Source organism: Acinonyx jubatus, chromosome D2 (assembly GCF_027475565.1).
Source record: "Acinonyx jubatus isolate Ajub_Pintada_27869175 chromosome D2, VMU_Ajub_asm_v1.0, whole genome shotgun sequence".
Lineage (NCBI taxonomy): Eukaryota > Metazoa > Chordata > Mammalia > Carnivora > Felidae > Acinonyx > Acinonyx jubatus.
The window spans coordinates 54,396,604-54,411,694 of record NC_069393.1 but is presented as its reverse complement, the minus strand read 5'-3'; the positions used below and the strand labels follow the sequence as shown (position 1 = coordinate 54,411,694).

At 43.3% G+C, this 15,091-nt stretch overlaps 1 protein-coding gene across 1 annotated transcript in view; it reads left to right on the top strand.

Moving 5' to 3' along the window:
• The window catches only part of PIK3AP1 (phosphoinositide-3-kinase adaptor protein 1), a 116,728-nt gene that overhangs the window by 74,061 nt on the left and 27,576 nt on the right, over positions 1 to 15,091 (top strand). The window contains exons 9-10 of the mRNA XM_027062733.2: positions 11,253 to 11,348; positions 13,988 to 14,185. Coding sequence (XP_026918534.1) covers positions 11,253 to 11,348; positions 13,988 to 14,185 — 294 coding nt within the window. The remainder of the gene's footprint in view (positions 1 to 11,252; positions 11,349 to 13,987; positions 14,186 to 15,091) is intronic.

The following is a 15,091-nucleotide window of genomic DNA, read 5'->3' as shown; positions in this document are numbered from 1 at the left end:
TTGCTCCCAATACTCCTGAGAATTTTTTGTTCGAGACAGAATTAAACCATCAGTTTCCTAACCTTACCAAATAAGAAATGAATATTTCTATTAAGGGTAAGCTTATGCAAACACTAAATAGAAATGAAGGCACATCTCTCTTGGGTGTTTTCTCTATCACCCAATCTTTTTCTCAGTTCTTTTGCCGCTGTCCTTGCCTTCAGAGAATGACACTGTAGTCCTAGTGTTGCTCTGACTTGGGTAATACATTTCATATGGAAAGCCTCTCCCAGGGACTGGTCACCTCCCTGAGACTCTGGGTTCTAAAGCTTTGGGAGCCATTCCTGAGAGGCCTTGTCCATTTGTTTCCAACATGATCTGCTTGTGGATTTAACTCTGCTTAAAAGTCTCAGAGGCTCAGACGCCTTGGTGGCTCAGTCAGTGGTTAAGCATCCAACTTCAGCTCAGGTCATGATCTCACGGTTTGTGAGTTCAAGCCCCGCATTGGGCTTTCTGCTGTCAGCGCAGAGCCTGCTTTGGATCCTCTGTCTTCCTCTGTCTCTGCCCCTCCCCTGCTGGCTCTCTCTCTCAAAAATAAACATTTAAAAAAATGTTTTTAATTTAAAAATTAGAAAAAAATACATGTTAAAAAGAAAAATCTCAGAGACTCGTCTTCTATTAGGAGAAAAGAGCCAAAAGAGAAAGGCAAATATCTTGAGAGTGGAAACTATAAACTCATATGAGTCTGTAATCCCTTCTAGAAGGCTGTTCTGCTTCAGGTGACTCCTGTGTTACACTCTTCTCTCGTGCCTCTGCTCCCTCTGCCTGGTTCTGTGGCTCAAATTTGTGTATGGTGCAGAGCGGACTCAACCCCAGCTAACTTGCTGCCTTCCCTTAGCAACCTCCTTGCTAGCTGGCATGTTTGTGCAGGTCACCTCCATCTGTGACCCTGTCTGTGATCTGGGTCCCCTCCGAGCCGGGGCCTTGCAGCCCAGCCAGGGAAGCTCTGAGCCCAGCTGAAGGACCATTTGTAAGCAAAGCTGTTAAGTTACCAATTTGCTTCTGGAACATGCTGCCTCTCCTCCCTGCACCTTTTTCTCTCAGGAGTCTTCCTTCCTGACTTTACTGAGACTGCCATCCTCCTGTTAATCCATCTAGGAAAGACTGGCTGGGAGCCAAGGAATGCCTTGTGGGCAGTGGGGCTAGGGTAAGTCATGGGGCCTTACCAGCAAGAAGCTCATTCTGGGCAGGGCTGGTGCTGTGCTGTCGAGGGCTGAAAGTGACCCAGTGGGGCAAAGGGAGGCTCAAGGCACTTCCTGACTTCTGTGGCTTTTGGTTCCTCCAGATGTACAGGAACTGTGTCGGGGATGTAGGCACTTAGTGAAAGCATGTGGATTGAGACTTTTAAAAGCAAAGAAGATAAAAATCCCCACCACCAGCAGTGACCTTGCTCCCGTCTGGACCTGTATAGCCGTGGTTCACACTTTCCTGGGGCCACTGCAACCACATCGTTCTGCACCCTGGTTTGTGTGTATGCTTCTCTGGTGACCTGCTCCTACCTCAGTTTAGGAAGCATGTGTCATCCATAATGATGTGCACAATAGGTGCTCAACTATTTCTTGAATTTGAGAGTACCAGAAAATAGAAAGTCATCCTGGATTTGGTGGGGTGGAGTGGTTGACATTCCAGTGCAAAGACCTTTCCTGATAGGTGCTAGCGACACATCTATTAGACGTCCCCGAGCGCGGACATCTCCGGCAGTAGTGACTCCTCCGGCACTCGGATCTGCCTTTCTTTTCATGTCTCCTCTACATTAGCTCATGCGGTTCCTGCTGCCAGGATCGCCCTTCTCTTTTCTCAGCGTGGAAAATGCCCAGATTCCTTCACAAAGCCCAGATACCTTCATGTTCATATTCATGTGTTTATGCCTCATTAATTTGTCCATTCACACATTCCTTCATTCAACAATATTAATCAAACCTCTCATGTGATTAAGTCACCGTGTCAGGTGGCAGAGAGTCAATAAACAAGACGGCATGATCTCTGCCTCCCAGAGCCCTCCTTCTAGCAAGAGGGCTGAATATTAAATAAAAATGCCACATAACTAAATATATAACTACAAAACCGTGACAGTGCCATGGAGGAAAAGGACACGGTGCCCCAAGAGGGCAGCTATGGATGTGGAGAATGAGGGGAGGAGGGCGTGTGGTACCCACCGCATCCCACTGTGAACTCATCTCATAGACTGATTCCTGCCCTGCAGAGGGTCTGTGTGCTGGCCAGGAGTGCTGCAAGGAGGCCCTTGTCTGCATAAGAAATCCGTGAGACTTGTTGCTGCCCAACCCTTGCATCCTTAGCCCCTTCATTTTCTTTTCTTTAATGTTTATTCATCTATTTTGAGAGAGAAAGAACGAGTGGGGGAGGGATAGAGAGAGAGAAGGAGAGAGAGAATCCCAAGCAGACTCCACGCCACCAGTGCAGAGCCCGGTGCAGGGCTCGAACTCCTGAGCCGTGAGATCATGACCTGAGCTGAAATCAAGAGTTGGATGCTCAACTGACCAAGCCACCCGGGTGCCCCAGCTCCTTCGTTTCATTGCCCGCCTCTCCTTAGCTGCTGTAATTTCAGATTGCCATTTCCCTTTTCTCTGTCTCTCTCTCAGTCTGTGTGTGTGTGTGTGTGTGTGTGTGTGTGTCTCCCTCCTTTCCATCACTTCTCCATTAGGGTATGGGGAGATTGGACCGCCCTACAGACATGGCCAATGAAAGCACTTGATCCCACCTGAGTGCATACGGAGCACACCGGGCTTCAGGTCATCAGATGCTTTACCACGCTGCTTCTTGCTCTAAGGGTCTGTTTTGGCTATAAGAATACTTGCTGGAGAAAAAGAAATTACTTTTGGACCGCTTTCAGGGTTTGAGAGCCTTTCCAGAAGAATAGCCTCTTAGTATCTGACATTTTACTGTATTGGATTCTCAGATTAGGTTTTATATTAAATTAACAACACATAATCTGGATAGAGTTTCCACTGCAGCTAAGCGATCTAGATTTATGTCCCCTGAGGAGTATCGTATGGGCTTCTTTGAAAATTCATTATTTTTCTTGACTCATTCCTTAATTAAGTGCCTGCCTACGCTTTCTCTCATCTGTTCAAGCTTCTTTCTTCCCAGGAATGGGTTCTTTCTGATTGATTCCCTAAATGAAGTACAGTGTAACTCTACAGCTGGCTCTTCCCTGAGGACTGTGGCCCCTGAGTCTCCTTGTTTTATGTTTTTTTCTTTTTTGTCTCTGCTGAAATGAAAGCACTTTGCACTTTCTCCTTAGACCCGCAGGTTTCAGGGCTTTTTAGTTTATTTTTAACTGACACATGGTGAAGGTTAAGTGCTTAGAATCTGAAGTACAAACACTGAGCATCCAGGAATGCAGGGATTTGTTGTTCTGCTTTTCTTTACAAAATGTCCTTTGTCTGCAAGCACACTGCCTTCACCTCCAGAATTTTCTATGTGTTTCAGCCACTCATGTGGTGCTCACTGTATACCTGAGTTGTATGCACACATGGGGTTGGGAAATTTAGAGTCTGAGAAGGTCTTTTTACTTATGAATTCCAAACAATTGGACACTTTTTTTTTTTATCATTAGGAAGGTAGTAATCGTTACTACTAAGACTTACTGCCTAATACAGATAGGGCAAATAGTGTTTGAAAAATCATTTCATATGCCAGTGTCAGTTAGTTGGTACTGAGTGCCCGAGGGGGCTATGTTGAGGATTCTGAGACCACAAAGAATGCTATAACTAACTAGTGATGTTTGCCTTGAGTACAGAATAGGGACATGGGGGCCGATGTATATATTTGCTGTTCTTGGTCTAATTGAAAACCATATATGCTCAATTACATATAAAAAGAATCATTATGCTTCAAATATAAATGGAAAGAAAGTCATTTTTGGGTAACTTCACTTACGGTAGTGTGCAATGCCTCCATCACGCCAGGGCTGCTGGGTCCAGTGTGGACACGATGGACTTGCTTGCGTGGGCCCTGATCCCTGAGCCTTACTGCCCCTGTCAGCCCAGTATGGGGAGGAAGTTTGTGACAGGCTGACTGTGCTGATGCTTCCTTCCATCTGTAGGAGGCAGAATAGAGCCCCTAAATCTGTGAATGGGCTAGACGATCTGGCAAAGGGGAATGAAAGTTGTAGATGGAATTAAGGTTGCTAATGTCCTGGATTATTGGGGTGGATCCTTAAAAGTAGAAGAAAGAGGAGCGCCTGGGTGGCTCAGTCGGTTAAGCATCCGACTTCAGCTCAGGTCATGATCTCATGGCTCGTGAGTTCAAGCCCCGCATTGGGCTCTGTGCTGACAGCTCAGAGGCTGGAGCCTGCTTCGGATTCTGTGTCTCCCTGTCTCTCTTTGCCCCTCCCCTGCTCACACTCTGTGTGTGTCTCTCTCTCTCTCAGAAATAAATAAACATTAAACATTTTTTTTTTTAAAGTAGAAGAAAGAGTCAGAAAACAGACCAGAGATGGCTCCATGAGAAGGACTCAATTCAGCTAAGTTCACTGCCTGACATTACTGGCCTCAAATATAGAGGAAGAGAGCTTAGTGCCAAGGAATGCACGTAGCATCTAGAATTTGGAAAGGGCAAAGAGACAGATCCTCCCCTAGAGCTCCTGGAAAAGAAGGCGGTCCTCTCAAAATTTTTAGCCTAGTGAGACTCTTTTCAGATTTTCAAACTACAGAACTATAAGGCAATAAATTTATGTTGTTTTTAGCCACTAAGTTTGGGATAATTTTTTACAGCACAATAAAATATGAATACACTATCTAGGTTGCTCCAATATAATAATAGTATCCATTAATATTAAGGCTGGGCATTTTTGCTAAACATTTTATAAGCATTGTCTCCATTGGCCCCTACAGTTTTCTTATTTATCTCCACTTTATAAATGGAGATATACAAGCTTAGTGATATCAGGTGTCTTTCCCAAGGACATAGAGCCAGTCAGAGTCAGAGCCAGGGCTTGAACCCAGTTCTCCAGGATACCAAAGTCCACGCAGGTAACTGCCACCTTCGACCATGATGTCCACCTGCACTGGTCGCTCAGTGACTGGTGTCCTCGCCTCTGTTGCTTGCCTGGCTTCAGTGGCAGCCTTTCTCTGACTTACGATTGTCCCCTGAATGTCCCCTCAATTAAATTGAGTTCTTTTTAATTTTTTTTTGATGTTTATTTATTTTTGAAGGAGAGAGAGACAGAGTGTGAGGGGGAAGGGGAGAGAGAGAGGGAGACACAGAATCCGAAGCAGGCTCCAGGCTCTGAGCTGTCAGCTCAGAGCCCGACGCGGGGCTCAAACTCATAAACCATGAGATCATGACCTGAGCCAAAGTCGGATGCTTAACCGACTGAGCCACCCAGGCGCCCCTAAATTGAGTTCTTTTTAAAAAACTGGTCTCTGCTTAGGACATTAGCCTGGATATAGAATTTAATAATAAAGACCACAGTAATGACAGTCCTAGTAACAGTAATACTAATAGTAATAGCAATTAGCATTATTTAGCACTTTCTCTGAGCTAGGCACTCTGCTAAGCAGTTGGCCAGCTTCTTATTTAATACTCATGGCAAACCTATGAGATACATCCTGCTACCATCACCATGTTACAGACAAGTAAAGAGAAGCTGAGAGGATTCAAACAACTTGACCCAAGATAATTGTGAGTGAAGTTAATGTAACAGCTATCATTTCCCCTTCTGCTAGAGAATTTGGCCTTCGGTTGACTTCCCAGCTGTTACCCTGGTAACCTGATAAGAGTCAAATGTCAACTATGTTTCTAGGCAACATATGCCTATGATAAAAATGACCCCTAATTGGTTGGTAAATTGGATCTGGAACTGGGAGGAGCTATATGTGGACTATAAGTACCCGAAAGGGGCAGCACACTCTGGGCTTCCCTGAGAGCAGTGACTCTGACATGCTCATGGGGACCCCTGGAAGGATGCCTTAGGGGTTGCCACGAGACATACCACTCCTGTGGGCCATGAGGCTTTTCACTCCGTGGGGGGGCCCTCCACCTGCCTGACCTGGGTCTTGTCTCCTTGCACATGAGCTACTGGACTGGCACAAAGACTGCTCTTGAGGAAGGATGCCACCTGGCAGTGTCCTCCTGGCCTGTGTCCTACATTCTCCTGAACAGACCATCCATCCTGCATAGATGACCATGGTCATCTTGTGAGCCTGAACGATCAGGTGGATCTAAGAAGTCTGTCTGGTCTCAGACCCGTGGGTGTTGTAGTCCTCCAGCCAGGAATAGAAGAATCAAAATTGGGACTTATGCATTTTGATGCTAGGACAGCTCTAGGAGGAGAAATAACTCTACTGAGAAACCACAGGACTGATATTTAGCAGATCTGGTCAAGATGTGATTACAAAGTAAAAAGATATGTTTGTCATTGGTGGCTCATTTAACCCCACGTTGGTCATAATACCCAATGTGTATGGCTCACAGGTGTCACTGGAAGGTGATTTGGTGGCGTTGGGGGACAGGGAAGGGTCAGTGTAGGTCATTCCTGGGGGTTGTGCTTCTGTAATTTCCCCATTGCATTTCCTCCTCTGCTTTTCAAATCTTTTCCCCTCTTCCATCTCCTTCTCCTTTTTTTTTTTTAAACAAACTTTTCATTTTGAACAACCTGAGAAAAGTTGCAAAAATGCTAGTTCTCCTGTATACCTTTCATCCAGATTTCCTTGATATCAGTGTCTTGTACAACTGAAGCATAGTTAGTAAAGCCAGATTAGCATTGGTGCAATACCACCAAGTGACCTCTAGGCCTTGTTCAGCTTTTCCCCTGTAGGTAGGATGCTAGATGCTGATGAGGTCTTAGATGCTGAGCCTACAGAGGATTCCACAATGCATGTAGTTATTTCTCCCTAGTCTCTTCCAATTTTTTTTTGAAGATTTTATTTTTAAGTAATCTCTGCACCCAACACGGGGCTCAAATTCACAACCCCAACATCAAAAGTTGCATGCTCCACTGACTGAACCAGCTAGGTGCCCCATAGTTTCTTCCAATTTGTAAAAGTCCCTCAGTCATTCCTTGACTTAAGCGCTGATCAGTTATTTTATAGATTGCTACTCAGTTTGGTTTGTCATGTTTTCTGTGATTGGACTGAGGTGGTAACTTTTTGGCAAGAATACCATAGAAATGGTGTTGTGTCCTCCTCAGTGCATTGTATCAAGGGATCCTGATATTGATATGTCTTATTTCTAGTGCTCATTCTTTTTTTTTTTTAATTCTTTAACCCACAAAACCCCAGCATATTAAGACAGCATATTAAGACCCCCTTGGTTACCAGGGGCAGCTGCCTGCATTCTTAGTATGTTAGCACACCAGGGCCAGCCAGGGCCGCTCTTGCTGCTCCCTGTTTCTTCCACATTTTATTTTTCTAATACTCTTTGTAGCTTCTTTAACTGTGTATCTACCTCTTGGACCTGAAAATCAGTTCTCTCAAATTGACCTTTGTTAGTGAAAATAGCTAGGCTGTTTTATGACCCATTTACCATTGTCAACAGGGGTGACTGACTGTGAAACTTGCACCCTGGCATTGCCTGCCTGGGAGATTTGGTTACTGGTGATTGAAATCCTCCTGGCGCTGCTCTGCCCAGCTTCTTGGAGATGCTGGAACCTGAGGGGGATGTGATTTCCTGGAGGGTATAGCACCGGACCTGTGAAATTTCTCCCTCCCCTCATCTCTAGGGGTGTCTGATTCAAGCAAGTCTTTACTTTGGGGTATATTCCTCTGTGCTTTACTGTTGTTTAAATGAGGGGTTTCAAAAGTTGGCTGGGTCAGGGTCAGGTGGCTTGCGGGGCGTGAGGTCTGTGGTGTGGGTGTTTAGAGGGAGATTAATACAGGGTATTCATCAGATAGGGGAGGGTCCTGCTCCTGGCAAGGCACACACCTGTAGAAAACACCTTTCTTTCCAATTTTCTACCTCTATGGGGAAAGCGTTCCATAAAACCACAGCTAAGTGAGGGGCACCTGGGTGGCTCAGTTGGTTGAGTGTCTGCCTCATGAATTTTGCTTAGGTCATGATCTTGCAGTTCTGTGGGTTTGAGCCCTATGTTGGGTGCCGCACTGTGCAGAGCCTGCTTGGGATTCTCTCTCTCCCTCTGTCTCTCTCTGCTCCTTCCCTCTCTCTCAAAATATATAAACTTAAAAAAGAAAACAACAAACAACACTGCTAAATGAATTGAACAGGAAATCTCAAATAAGTAGAATTTTTCTGGTCTTGAATTTAAAAAAAATACATGAAATTTTTGGATTTGGATACGTGAAATTGGACAGAGACAGAGTGTGAGCACAGGAGGGGCAGAGAGAGAGGGAGACACAGAATCCAAAGCAGGCTCCAGGCTCTGAGCTGTCGGCAAAGAGCCCTGTGCAGGGCTCGAACTCACAAGCTGTCAGATCACGACCTGAGTCGAAGTCTGATGCTTAACTGACTGAGCCACCCAGGCACCTCAGAAATTTAATTTTTAAAATTAAAACACCTCTAGGTATGTTTCAGGATCAGTTCAGTCTCCCTAATCTCTGCAGTTTATAGAATTCAGCGGTGACAGGAGAGATTCCTCATTTGGAACCGTAGGGCTTTGGACTAGAGTATCAAGGCATATTATGGTCAGTGTAATGTCTCCACTGTGTAAGGAAACAATAAACTGACAAGGCAGAAAAAAGTAGTTGGTTTTTCTTCTTTTTTGGATAATATTTAAGGTAACACAAACATAATCCAAGCCCCGTATTTCTTTATATTATTTTTTTCAATAGCCTTAAAAACTAAACTATAAAAGGGTGAACAGTGAAAAATCTTTCTCCATTCCTGTCCCTCATCTTTTTTGTCCAAGTGATTTTAATTTCTTACATCTATGTCCAATGCTTCTTTTTGCATATATAAGCAATATAAAAATAGAACCTTATTCTCCCCTTTTTTGGGGCAATTGATACTATATTGATTTTTTTTAATGTTGTATTTGTTAAAGATTCTGATTCATCAATACACTTCTATGTATTTCTTTTTTCTTACTTTTTTAATTGTCTCAGGGTTTTTTTTAATTACATATTATAGCACCCTATGAATCCCTTCTGGAATCCAATTTTCCTCCCTCCTTCTCCAGAAGTAACCATTACCATGAATTCAACATTTATACTTCCCAGCATGTGATGTTGTTTTATAGGCCTTAAAACGTTATATACACAATATGCCACCAAAAATACCGAAAATACTGAAAAGTCTGCAACTTTTTCATTCAATGTAATTTTTTTTTGTTTATGGTCACAAAACTTATATTTTGGTTGTCAAAGGATTATTGAAGTTTGAAACAAGGTCCAGTAAGAGCTGTGCTATGTAATAATGTAATATCTGGTCCCTGGAAAGTTTGAAATCAGTCATTTTTTGTATTTAAAAAAATCAAGTAATCTGGGAATTGACAGGTGAGCCACAATTTATTTTTTAATAACCTGAAATTATTTTTGCTTTGAAAATCTAATTGTACATAGTTGATCATATCTACCTAGATCTTTTGAAAAAAAACGTGTTAATAAGATTTTTCTCCTTCATGAAAGCCATACAAGTCACTGTGGGATAATTTGGAAGACAAAGAAAAGTATAAGATAGAAAATAAAATGTTCATAATCTGTACTACTTTAGAAATAGCCACTATATGCATTTTCATGTATTTCTTTCCAGTCTTTTTTTCTATGTATATACAAATATTTTGTTTCAAAACTAGGGTAATGTCATATGAAGTTTATCATCTTTATCATTACTTCATGACCATAACCTTTTTTCAGTGAATATTCTAGTTGCATAGAAGTCTTCATACAAATTCACCAGGATGTATTCAGCTGATCCCCAAAGATTACAGTAGTAAGGAAATGGCATATGTGTGTATATTGATTAAATTCAAACCACTTTTTCTCAAAGTATACTATTCAACTTCAAACTATGTATTTTGCCTAAGCAAATAAGTACTCAATAATTGTATGATAAGAATTACTAAGTGAAATCTCTTGATAATATCAAAGCTCTATTTTTAATACAAGGCTGAAATTTTGCTCCCAAAAGCATACTTCAGAGTCGTAAAGTAATATGTTGCTTACTTGAGTTAGACTAGAAGCTGCTGTGGTAACTGAATGGTTTTCACACATAGTTTTGGTCTTTATGGGTCTTTATGTTTAAAAGTGAAAAACAAAAGTCAATATGCTTCTTCCTTATAAATAATTCCATTAGTAACCTAGAACTAGGGTTCTTGTTGTTAAGTTGTTGAATTGGTCCTATTATGTTGTTGAGGTGGCACTATATTGATAAAACTGGCTCCAATATGTTCTTTGTAACTGTTACATACTGTTCCATTGTTTGAGTAAACCACAGTTTTATCTATTCTTTATTGTTTTTGCTTCTAGTTGTTTTTTGGCTGTCATAAACAATGCTATGGTTATACATTTAAAAATTAAGCCTGGAGTGCCTGGATGGCTCAGTCGGTTAAGCGTCCAACTTCCGCTCAGGTCATGATCTCATGGTTTGTGGGTTTGAGCCCCACAAAGGGCTCTGTGCTGACAGCTCAGAGCCTAGAGCCTGCTTTGGATTTTATGTCTTCCTCTCTCTCTCTGCCCCTCTGTCGCTTGACCTCTGTCTCTCTCTCTCTCTTTCTCTCTCTCAAAAGTAAATATACATTAAAAAAAAATAAAAATTAAACCCATTATTTCAAATGCAAATAAGCATAATATCTATACCTTTTGAGTCCTGTGGTCCAGGAAAGGGCCTGAGAGTTGTGAGTGTTGCCCTCTATCATACCTCACACGTACAGGGGGGGTCCTTATTTTTTTTATGTTTATTTATTTATATTTGAGAGAGAGAGAGTATATGAGTGAGCATGTGTGTGAGCAGGGGAGGGGCAAAGAGAGGGAGAGAGAGAATCCCAAGTAGGCTCTGTGCTGCCTGCTGAGCTGAAATCAAGAGCCGGACCCTTAACCTGCTTAAGCTTAACTGACTGAGCCACCCAGGTACTCCACAGGGGGTCCTTATTAAGTAGATAGATAGTTGGATGAGTGGATGGATGCCTGAATCCATGGAAGCATGGATGCATGGGTGGGAAGGTAGATGGATTAATGAATTCTTGATTCTCTTGGTTCAAGATCTCTTGATTCCTCAAACCTTGTACATCCATCTGTAAAGTCTCCTTGCCTGTGTGGAAGAACAACAAATAAACTCTTAGTCTCCTTTTCTTCTAGATGTTGAAATGCTTCAGGCCAGTACATCTAATCCAATCCCTGGAGATGGTTTCCCTCGGGCTACTAAGGACTCTATGATCCGCAAGTTTTTAGAAGGTAATTTGTAGCTGTGAGCAGGGAAGCAAAAAGAGGGAAAGAAAAATAAATGTAAGATGTTCCCTGGTTCCATATGATGGTTGATCCATTAAAGAAATGGGCTGCCATATACTTGGTGTATGGCATGATTAAAGGCACTCCGTCGCCGTGAGCTCCCCCATCAGCCTGTTACAGGTAGGCCAGAAGTTCCCACCGCTGGAGTCACTCATTCAGGTTAAACAAGCTGCCTTCAACAAGACCTGTTTTTAAATGCATATGTTTATTTTTATTTAACCAAAGTTTATTGACTACTGACTATGAGCAAAGTGCTACTCTGGATGTTGGGCTGGGGGACAAGGAGAAAAATAAGATGTGACCAGTGCTCTCAAGAGATGACTTTCTGGTGAAGGAGGAGAACATGGAGGAATATACACAAACATTGTTTTGCTTTGTTTTTTAATGTTTATTTATTTTTGAGAGAGAGAGAAAGAGTGTAAGCAGGGGTGGGGGAGGGGCAGAGAGAGAGGGAGACACAGAACTCAAAGCAGGCTCCAGGCTTCCCGCTGTCAGCACAGAGCCTGATGTGGGGCTCGAACTCACGAACTGTGAGATCATGACCAGAGCCAAAAGTTGAACATTTAACCGACTGAGCCACACAGGTGCCCCACACAAACATCGTTAAGTTGAGCCTGTGTTGCATCATGGTTAAGATCATAAACTATGATCTGTATTTCGTTCCTCCTTCACTTAGCTGGACAAGCTCTCAACTCCTCTGGTCTCCGCTTCCTCAGGTGAATGTTGGGAGAATTGAATGAGTTATTGTGCAGTGGGCGTCAGAGCAGGGCTGGGCACAGAGCAAGTGATAAAAGTTTATGATGATTGTTGTTGTTGTTGTCATTATTATTATTATTGAAGGTCAGAGATGGAGGGTGTTAAATTATGTGGTTAATTCCTTCACTCTGTCCAATCATTTATAATTAATGGGCGGGGAGGTCTGCTGATGAAGTCGGCATAGGAAGCAGAATGCTAAGAGGGATGGGATTCAGGATGGGAGAAGTAATTTTGACAGTGAAGAAGAAAGGAAAGTTCTGTGTAGTGGTAGATAAACCATAGCCTGTCTAGCTGCCTGTTTTTGTAAATAAAGTTTTATCCGAACACTTTGCACCCATTCATTTAGTATTGTCTCTAGCTGCTTTCACACTATAAAAGCAGGATTGCGTGCTTGTGTGTGTACTCACACGGGGGCAGGCACTGTGGGAATCACTGTCACTGGTAGGGTAGCCAGCAGCTCTCTCAGGACACCTCATTTTGTTAACATCATACGAGCCTCTCCAGAATTTTGTCATGCCCTTGTGTTTAAAGATGAACAGATGGGAGCTTCTCCACTAACTGGGAAGTTTCTCAAGGGCAGAGCCTTGGGACTCTGAGCCCCTGGATGAGCTGGGACTCTCTGGTCAGTTAGTTCTCTGGATCCAGGACACAGGGAAGCCAAGAGTAGTCTCTCTGCAGCTCAGAAAAGATGCAACTAAAAATTTTCCATTAAGTCACTGGACTGGAAATTCTGCAGGAAGAAGGCCCAAGCTTTAGTCATTCCTGTATCTCAGACAGGACTTTAATAAAGATTTGTTGACTGAATGGTGCTAGGGAAAAGAAGGAAGTGAAAGAACACCTACTATGTGTAGGCACTGAGCTGGGTGCTTTTCCTCACAGTACTCCTGTGAGCAGGTCTCAGAAGGAAATCAAGCTCAGAGAGGTTGTATAACATGGCTGAGGTCACCACAGCTCACGTATATGAGGGGCAGATCGCATACAAAGGTCTGCTGAGATCCTTGAAGCCAAGGGGACGCTGTACTTGGGTTCCAGCAAAGAACATTGCACCCTGTCACCAGGAAGGGGGCAGTGAAAACATGGTGGCTCTGGGTCTCCAGGGACAGAGAGGGTGAGGCAAGCTTCTGTCCTCTATCTTTCTGGTCGATGGAGAGCAGAGTGGGGGCAAAGGTTGTAAAAAAGCAGTAGAGCATGGAGGTTAAGAGCAAAAGTTCTGGAGCCAGCTTTCCTGGATGCCAGTCTGGCTCTAAGTAACTTTGGGCAAGTTATTTAAATGCCCAAGGACCCAGTTTCTTCATTTGCAAAATGAGAATAATGATTGCAGTTATTGCACAGTGTCGTTACATAATCAAAGGAGATAACGTGGGTAATATTCTTGGAACAGTCCGTGGCACAGAGGAAGTCCACGGGAAGGATTTGCTGTAGTCACTTGGATGCTGGGGATGAGGATGCTGGGGCCACCCTCACACTGCTTCCCCAGCACCAGGGGGTGGTTCCAAGGGTCCTTTGGCTTTGGGGGCTATGTTCCTTTTTCCCTAGTTCTAATGGGATGAATAACTGAATCCTAGCAATAAAATTAAGCTGATAGAGCCTAGTCCTCACTCCCTTTTGCTACCATGATGGGTGGCAAATGAAGGTGACATCAGTGTTTCTCAGTTGCTTCGCCTGCAGTGATCCCTTAGCAGATCATAAAACAGATACTGTAGAGGAAAGATCTTTGCCAAAGGGCAGTATTGTACAAATAAGCTATGGTCCCTCTCTCTGCTCTTACGACCATTGGTCATCCAGTTCATTTGGCCACTGCTTTCAGACACCTTTCTCTGTGTTTCTAGGTAACAGCATGGGGATGGGCAGTCCGGAGAGGGACCTGCACCCCGGTGATGAGGCAGAAGATGTTTATCACACAGTGGATAACGATGAGGCCTTTTCCGTGGACCTGGCCAACAGGCCCCCCGTCCCAGTGCCCAGGCCGGAGGCCAGTGCTCCTGGCACTCACTACCTGCCTGACAATGAACCGTACATTTCTAAAGGCAAGTATGGCAGGGAATGGTGCTCAGCAGGGTCTTCAGGGCTTCTCAGCAGGAATTCCCTGGTTCCTCCTAACTTCTAAACCATTGCTCAGAGACTGTCTGCTTTTGAGTGGTATCTAACCAGTGCCAGGAGATGGGGTTAGAGCTCAGGGCATATTTTGGAGCTGGACCATGGACAAAGATCAGATTCAGTTCTAGCATTCCTGGAAGCATTCATATGCAGTACGAAGACGGAGGTAAACAAGATTTCCCTCTCCAAATGGCCAGAACCCTGGTACATTTTTATCTCCTGAAACTATTATTATTATTATGATTATTATTATTGTTATTGTTATTATTTAATAGCTAACATTTATTGAAATCTACCAACAGTACTCCATATGGAACGTGTCATTTAATCTTTACAGTAATCTGTTAGGTAAGGGCTGTTATCATCCCCATTGTACAGATGAGGAAAAGGAGACTTACAGAGGTCACTCTATTACCACATAGCAGAGCCAGGATTTGAACTCAAGGAATCCAACTCCACAATCCTGGCTTTCAGCCACTAGGCCAGGCTATCTACCTGCCTACACTAATACAAACTGGTGACCACTATCTTCATAGTGATCCCTAGGACATCAGTTAGATGCTGATGCATTATCAGTTTCAGCCTCTTTCAGAACCCCATTGTATTGATATGATTACAAATACTGTAAGAGCTAAGAATTGCCAGATCTGTGTGCCTGACATCCATTCCATTTTTAATAGTATAAGAAAGTTGTAAAACGTGTGGCAAAAGGAGATCACAAATTGGAGAAGGTAGCCCTCAACCAGAGCCCAGGTATAGGATGCCCAGTTAAGCATGAACTTCAGACAGAAAGCAAACAATTTCTTAGTGTAAGTCCCAAAATTGCACTCTCTTTT